Raw genomic sequence first — 12,400 nt, forward strand, 5'->3', positions numbered from 1 at the left:
CATCTTGTATCTACAGTCTGAGCTGAACAGTGTTTTCTAAGAAAGCACCCTAACTTGGCCACCCAGCATCAGTCTTCTTCTTCCAGACTATAAGGAGCTCATTCATCTCCTGAGGGCAATGTGTAAGAAAAGACCTCAACAGAAGGTCTAGAATTGCTTAGGACACAAATGGTATTGTATCTAGCCAGGGCAACACCTGATCATAAGTTTGTCTTCACAGCACAGGACAGCACCACCTTAAAGCTCCCCAGGTAACCTTGCACACCCACATGCCACCATGCAGAGCCCTGTGCCTGGCCCCTGAGTGCAATACAGCTACACCACCCGACTGCCACTGTAGCCTTTGTTCTCATGGAGGTTTTGCTCTTCTCCATTTTTCAGTGCAGACATATACGTAGTTTCCAACACCTCAGTAATTAAGCTGTGTAAGCTACAAGCTTTCCAAAGGTGCAGAAAGACATACAGGTTGCTGTGCTCTATTTAGTGCTCTTGAGAGAATCCAGCATATTGCCCTGAAGCCTGACTTGTATTAAGTGCAAAGCATTTTCCCTCTGGTCCCTAGAAAACATGGCTCTGAAGCATCAACAGAAATTCACGGCACAATGTATTCATTCTGAAAAAATTTTTAGAGACCTGAGTAGACAAGAACATTCCCACCATATTTTCCAATGACACAAAGAGTGGTAAAACACTGACATAGCAAGACTGACCTGTCTAGATAGGGTGTTCAAATAGACCTCCAGCTGCAAAACCAACTGTTCTTCATTCAACCTTATGTCATTTATCCCAAACGACTTCCAACAAAGGTGGAGGCAGCATTTTCATCACACAGCACTACTGCCAGTTATTTAAAATAGAGTGTTTCTTATTACAGTGCTTGAATAATTGTCTCCACAGATTTCCAGTTGGCTTGGAGTTACCCATCCACCATGACCAGCAGTGGGGTAGATGAGAAAGTAAACATCCAATTCTTACTTAAGCTTGCCCACTGTAAAGTAGAACTTTGCACAGAAAGCTCCTACAGCTGCAAATTTGGCAGCACTGTCTGAACCCACTCTGCTTCTTTTATACAAACAAACCTTTACTTCAGATGAGACTTCTACTTTGCATAAGCTTCATTTTATAATATCAGATATGTCCTGGGGCTGTAAGTGCCTAGTTTATTTTTAGAACTTTGTTTCTTTAATCAGTGGCTGATTTAACATCTTAGCTGGTCTTTAAGAGCTCAGCTGCCAGAGGAGAAGCTGTATTGTCATAGAACACTGGAAAAATGCATTAACACCCAAATTGGTTGCTGGCTGCACCAAATGCAGTATTATGAGATTATCCTGGAGGATGTGTTTCCCCAAAAGAAGCAGCTCACCCAGATAGGGCTTTCTGCAGAGCTGATTTGGACTAGAGTTCGGTTGTACTCTAATCACTGGAAGGCCTCAGGATGCCATATGGAACTCACCCTTTCTTACTGGCCATTCATCTATAATACCTTTCCAGAATGGTGAAACAATTTCAAGGCTTACTGACAGAAAGGAGAAAAAGCTGTACCTGGTTATCATCCACAGTGTATTTAAACTTTTTAGCAGAGGCTTTGGCAAGAGCTAGTGATGCTACATAACCAACCAGTGCTACTCCAAAAGCTTCAGTGATCACTTCAGGCAGGACGTTCATGGGTGGTGTTTTCGGTGATGGTAACCTATAAAAAATAAAGACAGCCCTTTTTGCAAAGCCTGGAACACAACCTTGATATACCTACAATTCATGAAAATACAAGAGAAACAATCTTTGCATGCACAGCTGATTTTTTTAAATAATTGTAAGGTGACATTTTTCAATATTTTAGATTAATAAGATCTGTGGGAGACTGCAGGAGAGAATTTGTACAGGAAGATGAAACATTTTCAGATGGAGTATTCCATTTGTAAACTTCAATTTGAGAAATTATGAAGGAATCCTTGTAACTTAGGTCCCCCACTGAGAGATAAAATCAGCAACCATTCCCTAATTTTATAATGCTCAATAAAAGAAACTACTGTATATTTTCTTCTTTTTTATAGTTGGCTTTCCTGTGAAGTTTAAACCTTTTAAACAATTTAGTATTTCTGTAGGTTACGGACAGTATGGACATTTATTCCATCTAATAGAGACCTTCTAATGGTGACTGCAATGAAAGTTAAGAACCGAATCACCCCAGATTGTCTCTGTACTCCATGAAAAGACTTCAGTCTCTCCAGAGCACAACTCACACTGCCTAAGAGCCAAACCGCACTCTGAAGGTTTCTAACGCTCTCCACTGACAAGGCAGGTAAGTGCCTAAAAATATATAGGAATGATCCAGGCTTCTGCTTATGTTTTTCAACACTACAGAATCTTCTCCTGTGAGGTTAGACAGAAAATAAGCTCCTGATTAGAGGTGCACAAATACAGTTTAGCTGTTCATAACACATATCGAAAGGGCACACTTAGCCCTGTTTAATCTCAGACACATAACATGTAATAGCATGCCCTAAATACTTAAAAACAATTTTCTTTCTCGGTGACTTCCCTTATTTTATTTCTATGAGTGCAAGCTGCCACACGTGCACTCATGCTGTCTTGGACTTGTACTTTGTGAAATTTAGGGAAACCCTGCAATTTCCAAAAGGGAGATTACACAACAGCTGTGCTATTCCCTACCAACCCTTAGAGTTTGAACATTCTCTCTGACATCTAATCTAATTTCTCTTTCCAGCTAATCATACTGAATATTTTCTTTTCCTTCTCTTCAAGGTCATGGAGAAAAATGTATCACTATCTGTAGTCAGAATGCTCTTTTCTAGATCAAGCATATCTAAATCCTTTACATTCCCTCTGAAACCACATTTTCTAAAATTACTATGTAAGTGAGTGGAGAAGAACGAAGCCTAGTAATCTACAAGCCTTACCTCATTGCAAGTACTTTCTGCTACAATAACCCAAGGCAACCCTCAAACATTGCAATAATCTTGTAAAGAGTGCTCTGACCTCCTGTCATACATCCATCAGCCATCATCAGGTACTTAGTATCTACTTTTGATTCCATAAAATAGTGAAAAAGCTATGAAAATGTACAAGAAAGTCTGCATTTTTACAATGATATCTATACAGATATACCTTGTTAACATGGGGTTGAATTGTGAGAGAGTCTTTGAGGAGGTTGGAAATGAACATAATAGATTTTTGCCATTTCTTATTTCAGAAAACTACTTTGACCTCTTCAGAGACTGTTCTCAGAAGTAAACATATTTAAAAGCCACAAGATAATAAAAAACACATTACCCTTCAGGAATATGTCCCACAACTTCTAGCCCATAGACGTATTCCATATCAGCATAGTAGCAGGCAACGGATGTAGCAATTATCTGTTGATTCAACACAGAAGAAGATGTTATGTTTCTATTGCTTTTAGCTTCTCGCATGGTCCCTATTATTGCCATACCTCAGCACATGACAGTGTTCATGCATTTATCCTTACATCAATCCAGTAAGACAGGGAAGTATTATTACGAAAATTTTTTGCAAATGTGGAAAAGACTGAAAAGAAACTAAGATTTGGACACAATAGTGAATTTAGAAAAGATGGCTGAAGAAGGACTATGGTGGAGTTTGGACATTCTATGTTAATGAAGGAGATCTGTACAAGTCTCTGTAAAGCCTCAGGAATCTTGCCAATCAGTGTCCAAACTGCCTCTATGCAGCACTCCCCCCAGAGCACTGCCATTCACATGAGCAGCTTAAAATAATTCATAATTTCGGTGCTCCTGAGTGGTCTGATTCAGCTAATGTTCTCCGAGTACATCTAATCCAAACTGGCAGTGTCGACTTCTGCACAAAACACAGCAGAAGATGTGGCTGCCTCTTATATTTCTTTTCCTGCAGGTATAAATGTTGCTGAGGGAGTGGAAAGTTTGGCCCGAGGATGTTCAAACTCACTTCCCAAAATTTTTATGAGATGGACACACAAATCCCAATAGAGCAGGCACAGGTTCTAGTCCGTGATGCTCAGTTTGCTGGTATATTTTATCCAGTATTGTTTAAAAAGCAATACAGAAACAGATCTTAGAGCAAGGACCAGAACCACACTACCTTCTTTTCCAGCATTTTGCCCAAGAAAAATTATTCTTCTGTAAATAACTTTTTCCAGCAAAAGAAGAGTAATTGTGATGATCCACTCTGAAAAGCACCTGCTCTTCATTTTTTTAAATTTTCTTTTAGAGGTCTAGAGAAAAACAGAAATCTTCTGTCCTGGTGCTGGTTATTTATAGCTTAATCCTTAAAGCGGGGATTTACAATGCAATAGCTAATTTCAATTTAGCATATGCCGTGTGAAAGGAAAACTGTAAGTAAAATTACAGAGAGCAATAGCTTAGGTATTTAACTTTGTTGCAGATAAATAACAAGCAACATCTAAGCCACAACTACCCAGCACAAGCCTTGCCTGCAGTTACAATGTGCCCGTTACTTTTCATTTTCTATTTCAAACTTCTTACACTTTAGCATTCTAGGCTTCATGTTCTTGTGATTATGTAAAAAGTAGTAAACACATGAAAAATATTATACAAATTGGGAACGTATGTCACTTCTTTCTTAATTATTTAGCCAAACTATTTCCTGTTTTTATATTTAACATACAGCCATGAAAATTAGCTATCCATTTAATAAGTGGCAGGTGTGGCTGTGGGTAACTATAGACAACACAGTAAACTTCAGCAGATTAGTTGAACCACTGAAAACTAAAACCACTAAAGCAAAAAGTCTGATGTTTGATTTTGTACTTACCAAAACTAGATCGATGGGAAGAACAACTTTAATGTTTCTCTGAAATTTCTCATTCAGTTCTTTAACAAGAACAAGCACCACAATGCTCAGCAAGGAGAGAAGTAAAGCCTCCAACTGAACTGATCTGATATTCTCAAATATGTAGGCATAAATCTACGGTGAAAGGCACATAACAATCACAGATAAAAAAATATATTATTTTGGGTCACATGCTATGGCATATTCTACACAACTTCAGACATCTGAAATAACCTGTGAGAGCTGAATCAATACTGCAGGAGCTGAGTCATCTGACAAACTGGCCTACACTTAAGATTTTGCAAGGAAGAAAATCACCAATTTACTATTGTTAAAATACTATGGACATTTGAAAACTCAAAAAAAGTAGCAAATATTTGTGTTTATGAATTTACAAATTTCTATTGGTAGAAACACGCAAGAAAATTCCAGTAAATGTGATATGTATCTTTTTCTTATTCAGTCTCATTAAATTCAGTGAGATAAAGGAGTGTTGCACAAAAATGTTGAGAAGCCTACACGCACAAAGATTTATTTTCAGTGTCCATAGCTCATAACATCCATCAACTCTAACAGTAAAAGTTACTTCTGAGGAAAAACTTTAAAAGACAGGAAGGAGGGGGAAAGAGAAGGAGAGAGAGGAAGAACAAAAAGGGAAAGAAAAATGCAGTAGTGGCTGGATGGAAAGAGAAACAACAGGAATATTCCCAGAACAACATCCCCTTCAGGGCATCCTCTCCAGTGCACGAAGGGATACATCCAAATACTTTTCCAGAGTAACTGTATAGCTTCGGCAGGGCGCACTCAATCTCCCTGTTGGTTGCTCTTGCCCATTACATAAACAGTGCTCCATGGTGCATGCTTTGATCAGGTCCTGGTGCTGCACACGCTAATTAGCTGTCAAGCTTTGTGTACATATGTTAATGGCTAGTTAAATAACTGATATTATCTACTAAGCCCTGTTTCTTAACTTACAACTTAAAAGCAGCAAAGCAAGAGGTAAAAAGAGTGTAGGGGAAGAAGGGGTGATTCACACATCAGTAGCAAGTGCTTTCCAGGGGAAACTCTCCATGGCGAGGTGCAGGAATTGCAGGTGCAAGGGTGTGAGGGGTGGGGTACGCTGGACCACGAGGTTCAAAGTCCTGCCGCAGAGGGCTCTGGGATGCTGGGGAATGGCTACGACACTGCACGTGACAGGCAGACTTGCAGTGTTAAAAGAGAAAGAGGAGACTGGAGCAGAGCTATGGAGGTGCAAATGGGAGGCCCTCAGCTTTTCAAAGGTTAAGGTGTGGTACAACATGCTGTAAAACATGGTTAGAACAATATAGTTGGGTTTATGGTGAAGCAAGGAAATATGATGCTGAATATAAGGAACATGTGGAATAGAAATACGGAATAGGAATAGAATGACCAATGGGGATGAGTAACAGGGATCTCTGATGAAGAATACAATGTTGTAAGTAACAGACTCAGAAGAATGCAGTTGCTTTCACACCAGCACAGATGACACAGTTATCAGTGAACAGTAACTTCAGTTCTACTCTGAATTTGAGAGTCCAGAAAATGAGGCATAAATCCGTATCATTATAGATTAACAGAAAATAATGAAAAAATTCACAAGTTTACTGGAATGGTTAGAAGGGCTGAAGAAAATTAGAGGGAACTTCTGTCCCCATAAACAAAAAAATAATCAGATCCCTATCACAAGTTATTTTCAGGCCTCATGAATAAAAGCAATAGTCTATTGCCTGGAGGAGCAAAAAGGCATGAGAAAGGATATAATACACATGCTTACTAAAGCTGCAGGGGAAAAAAACAAGGTAGGCTCAACCCCTTGAATTCTGCATTTATATTCTGGGAATTATTGTGTAGCCTGAAATGTAAATCATACAGAGAACAGAAGTTAAAATCTAGGGTATAGATTTAGACTGTATCGCAAGTAACATCTTTTTAAACCACAGCATTAAGGATAATAAAATCAAGCAACTGAGGCTCGAAATAATAATATAAAAAAGGTGTTTTCTCTGGCAACAACTAAGATGACCACTAAAATAAATGAAAAGTGACACTTGTAGTTTTATCAAAATAAAGATTAAAAATTTTCTGCCCCAGAGAACCTATTCTTAAATATATGTATAACACTAATAAGGTTTGACAGTTTGGAGCTTAAATACATATATTTATATTGGACAGGAAAAAGTACTAGAAAAATTATCTTAGGAAAGAACCCTGTTCTAGCAGAAAGGTGGTCAATGTGATGATACAATTTTTTCCACTATTCTGATTCTGTCACTCCTTGAAGAGATGATGCTGATTTTGAAGAATGAGTAAATTACAAATAACTTCCTGATTTTTCCTCTTTCACCCTTTCTAAGAATATTTTCATAATCTGTAAAGGGAAAAAAAAACCCAATTAAAAGACCTCTAAAAATGGTTGCAGAAAAATAAAGACAAAATGTAATTTTCCTCATAAACAAGAAAATTTAGCCCAGTCCTTTGAAATTTAGCCCTTGGACTTTTGAGTAAGGATGCACAGTATAACCCAGCACAAATATTTCTCAGAACCCAGGAAAACATTTTAAAATCAACTTGTTAAATAATATGATCTATATATGTTATAAATCGGAAGAATGAAACTACAGTTTTTAACCAAATATTGCCCACTGTAATCAGACAATGTGGATTGTGTCTTGAGTGGCTTAGGACTAGTCTCTGTACCCATAATTTTCCAAGAATGCATTTTCAAGAGAGCACAGGACTTGGTGCAGTGCCCAAGCAGAAGCTGTGATTAATTAGGACAAAAGGAGGCAATCTGGAAAACTATATTGCAAACTGTGTCCACAGACTCACCAAAGGCTGAGCTAGATCTAAGGTGAACTGGTAAGAAAAGGGAAGAAATGGATTGATTCCTAATTGTCGAAGCCAAAGAGATGTGGGCATATTTTGAAATGAATGGTGTCTTTCGAAGTGTCAGCATTAGCTATCTGTGTTTATGGCATTGAATTTAATTTTCCTAGACAAAGTGAGACGTAAGTTGGGTGAATAAATATAATTTTAATGAAGGATTACAAAGAAATATGTATAAGCTTTTTCTGTCTTTCTTTACAAATTGACTAAAAAAGAAGCTCCCGTTTAATTTTTAAAATATGTGGCCAAATCTTGTAGACCTTTGTCATAGCTTCTTCAGATTTTGCAACAAACACTTTATATGAACTGCCTAGTGTATTCTTTGGTGTTTCTCTTCAAATCATATCCTTCAGTGTGCAGTCTACATCAGCCAATAAATGAAAAAGAATGGGACTACAGATGCTTCGTAGCTCATATGAGTTCAGTAGCATGAACAGCCCTATCCCCGAAGTGTCTGTAGTACACTGAAACAATTCTGGCAGTAATACATAAATATTAAATCAATTACTACAACAGACTAAAGAGCTTCCACTGACTAGTCTGTTCCCAGGTAGCCATTTTCTGAAAACCTAAAAACACCCATTTCATGGTATGACCAGCAAAGCCAGGAGACCATTTCACAAACCACTCACAGGCTCTTCAGAAAAAAAGAGTACGTGGCTCTTAACATGAATGTGGTTAACATATACTATAGCTATGTCTCTATACTATCAGTTCATACTGTCCAGTCAGGTACTCTACTCATCCGAGGTGAAAGTGTAAATCTTAAATGTAAGCACCTAAAGCTCAAGCTTGTAACAGCACTGGCATCTGATTCAAAAGAAATATTTATAAATGTTTTCATCACAAACATCATTATGAATTCGGTATTTTACATATATTCATGATGCACTTACTGAAATAATTTAGAAATTCTGTAGCAGAGTTTAGTTTGATATTGCAGTTTACAAAGCAATTTTTTGTCATTGCATAATTAACAAAATTTTAAAATATGACAATAATACATTAATTGAGCTGTTTGCCTCTTGTTTTTTATTTTTATTGCTACTTTTGTGTAAAAATTTTTAATGGAAATAATCTGGCAATATTATGAGGAATCAGTGAACATTTTGGCAATCGATGTAAATTTGCATATAAGTTAAAAAAGCAATATTCTCACTTTGCACACACATATGTACAAACACTAAATGTCCCTATTCTCATGGGAAATTAATGGTTTTGAGTTCCACTATATTTTCACATACTTTCATAGGGTAATAATGAATATTATGGTTTATATTTTAGAAAAATGTGTATTCTGATGTAATAATGAAATCCTCTGAGTCCTTTTTTTTTTAACATATACATGAAAACCCCAAAGGTTAGTTCTAAAATGAGTATAGAGGCTGAAACAAACAAAAGAATTTGTTGGGGAAAAAAGTACTGTGGGAAAAAAAGTACAGGTAACTATTGTGAACTGTATAGGGAACAAACTGGGAAAAAAAAGGAAAAAAAGGACTGTTAGTGGGAACGTGAAGATTTTTTCAGCTAATTGCAGCACAACCACAAGGATTTTGCAACCAACTTGCAACACAACCACGGAAGACCCTGTTTTGCAAAGTAGGTTTGTAACATTGCAGGAGTTCATTTTGCAGTGTTGCATTTTCTCAGAAACTTGTGGAAGGATAAATATATCTACACATGGATAAAGGGCAAATATAGATATGTTTTTCTGTTTTCAGATACTAAGTAAAACTTGATGACACTTTTTTTGTCCCTTGTAGAAATTAGATCTCACATGTAGTCTTCCCTCACCATTTTTCTTCTTCACCTTCACCTTGCCTTTCACATTTGCAAAATACCAATTGATGCTGCAACGTGCAGCTCTATTGCAGTGTTACAAACCATGTACAGGGAAAATGAAATTTAATAAATTACATAAACTATGTGTAAACACAAAAATCCCATAGGCTCAACGCCAGTGTAGTAGATTTGTTCTCTACATACAAAGCTCGTTTTTACATATTTAATCATGATCTCACTTGCTATAAAGAATCCATTTCACTGGCTTGCTTTACCTTCAACTCTCCTATCACACTTTATTAAACATTCTTATTCTTGCTTTGCCAACCCAAAGGCTGCCTGAGGCGAAGCAATCGGCTTTGTGAGTGGGAGGTGTTTTGGAGTGGAGAAAGAAAAAAAATGCAAGCAAAAATACCAGTCTTCAGGTTTCAAGAATTTGGAGTAAAGAACATGTCCTAAGCGACATGTCAAATTTGCCTTTCACGCTCTAGTTACATGTGCACACTAACATATATCTAATCAGTATAATTTTCATTAAAAACTACCATCACAGAAAAAAAAGACTGTTAAAATCTAAATCTGGTGCTTCTGACTGAGATACTGGACCTTCTTAAAGCAACCCATAAGTCTGAACAGATACCAGAAACCTTTTAAAATACTTGTATGGTAAAACTGTCCCTTGTAAATATGGAGACTTTTTAATTATTCTTTTAAGTTGTACAGAGGGTTTTTTGTTTGTTCATTTATTTTCACACAATTCTACAGAGCAATTTAGAACCTTGAAAAAATCAGGAAAATTTTTCTTTGGAAAATGTTCAAAGAGGGTTGATTTCAAAAGTGAAGTGAAGGGCAAAGAACTTGTTTCAGATGCATTAAAAAATACAAGGGATAAGGGAATAGATTTCTTTCAAAGCATTTGAATGATCTCACTTATGATATCATCAGCACACCAATGTGGAAATATTTCTTTGTATCACTGCTGTTCTTTATTATTGCTCATAACGTATGTTTTGATTATGTCTTGGCTGTGGTACTTAACACCAGTCATCTCTACAAAATGACAGTATTCCTATATGTAAGTATAGTCTCCATGGAAACACCATGAAAAAGACGCTAGTCACATTTTATGTTAAGAAGTATTTATGAAAAGGCTTTTAAAGAATTAAAAAATATTTTAATATATGATGAATCATTTGTAATAGTCTCACGGGCCAACTAACTACTCATAAAAATGGCTATGACACTTTTAGTTATATCCCTACAAGATAAATTACTTGTGTCTGTGACATGCCCCTAGTTCTCATTAATAAATAGGTCCTGTAAAAAACTTACCAATGGATTATCCATACGAATTGTTATCAAATTTATAAAATACTATAAAATAACATTCTAAAAAGCAACATCTTCTTATCACAGAGTTCACATTGACAAATTTCCCAAAATAACAGGAGAAAATAAAAAGCAGAGCAGTGCAAGAAGATATAGTCAGTGCTTTTAAACAAGGTGTCCAAATGTAGTGGCTAACTAGATGAAGCCTCACTTTGTCTAGCCTCACTCCATCAATTCATTTATCACTATCAGTGCAATGTAAATATCACCTCAGCAAGTAAATAAAGTTTTATTATGAGCAAAATATCATTTTGACAGATACTATTGTGATACTACTAACGCTTCTGCCAACAGATTATGCTCACAGTAGCTGAACTCAGAGTTTGCTGGAATAAGTTACCGTAAAGAATATGTTCTCATATCTTCTATGCAATAAGATTATACAACTTTGCCCTTTAAGGTTTCAGCCAACAATATCTATTTTTCAAAGGGAGTAACCATGATACTGTATAAAAGGCTGTATGCTTTTTATAAAAATTACCTTAAAGCTGTACACTTGCTGTGTTTATGGCAAAGCATAAAGCAATAAGTAACGTATCTAGAGTAATTTTTGCACAGGAGATCCACAAATCATGGGTCATTTTCCTTTTACCACAATGATGGTCAGGTTTCATTGAGCAAAATATGAAGAAAATATGTTTATAATGATATTTGGATATATCCCTCCCACATGCCGATCCAGAAAGAGTTAACCTCCGTGTACAAGTGTGTAATTGCTCAGGATAATAAATGGTGTTATTGGTGCTGTAATACACATATTTTAAACTGATTACTGTATCCTTTCAAATCCTATCTGTTCTTACAAACAGATCTAGCAAGATGAAGGTTTTGGTGTTATATCTTCTGTTCATTCACACGCGTGCATAACAAATTTCTTACACTTATATATAACCAAATAGCATAGTTATTTAAGAAAATGGTAGCTAATGGAATAACCCATCTCTTTTACTGAACTCACATGAAAAAATCCCAGTGGTCCCGATATATACGGCATTTTCATTCCCAGCAGATACTTCACTTGTGAAGTCACAACGTGTGTAGCTGCTCCTGTTGTCATCGCGCTTATCACTGGTTCTGTTAGCAAGAAAGTGGCACTGCCCAGCTGCAGCACAAACATCGCTATCTAAAAGGCAAAGGCATGAGTATCAACGATCATAATAAAATGCAGCTTCCTGATGACAGGACAATGAGCCAGGGTCCTTTTAATAAACTGTAAGATAAATGAGATAAAGATAAAAAGCAAAAGTCCTTTGAAGGACAACTATAGCTGAAGATGGAACCCACTGAAGCTCTGTGGGTTTGCCTGGATTATCTTACTCACATCACTAGTTTCCCAGACTCTAACATTAATTTAGTAACAAAAGCGGACTCAGAGAAACTGTCTTCATGCAATACTTAGTATTCTCTCCCACTCAAATATGTGAGCACAATAAACATTATAAAAACATCAGCTCAGCACAGCAACATGAAGTAAAGCAACTCAAAAGGTGAGGGTGGTGCTAAGACTCATTCC

General features: G+C 36.7%; 1 protein-coding gene across 1 annotated transcript in view; it reads right to left on the reverse strand.

The window, feature by feature from the left end:
- The window catches only part of SLC26A7 (solute carrier family 26 (anion exchanger), member 7), a gene marked incomplete at its 5' end in the record, with an annotated part of 52,501 nt that overhangs the window by 28,371 nt on the left and 11,730 nt on the right, over nt 1–12,400 (reverse strand). Inside the window, 4 exons of the mRNA XM_009582234.1 lie at nt 1,543–1,690; nt 3,292–3,374; nt 4,792–4,944; nt 11,846–12,010. Of these exons, the coding sequence (XP_009580529.1) occupies nt 1,543–1,690; nt 3,292–3,374; nt 4,792–4,944; nt 11,846–12,010 (549 nt within the window). The remainder of the gene's footprint in view (nt 1–1,542; nt 1,691–3,291; nt 3,375–4,791; nt 4,945–11,845; nt 12,011–12,400) is intronic.

Source organism: Fulmarus glacialis, unplaced genomic scaffold (genome assembly GCF_000690835.1).
Source record: "Fulmarus glacialis isolate BGI_N327 unplaced genomic scaffold, ASM69083v1 scaffold7910, whole genome shotgun sequence".
In the NCBI taxonomy this organism is placed as follows: Eukaryota; Metazoa; Chordata; class Aves; order Procellariiformes; family Procellariidae; genus Fulmarus; species Fulmarus glacialis.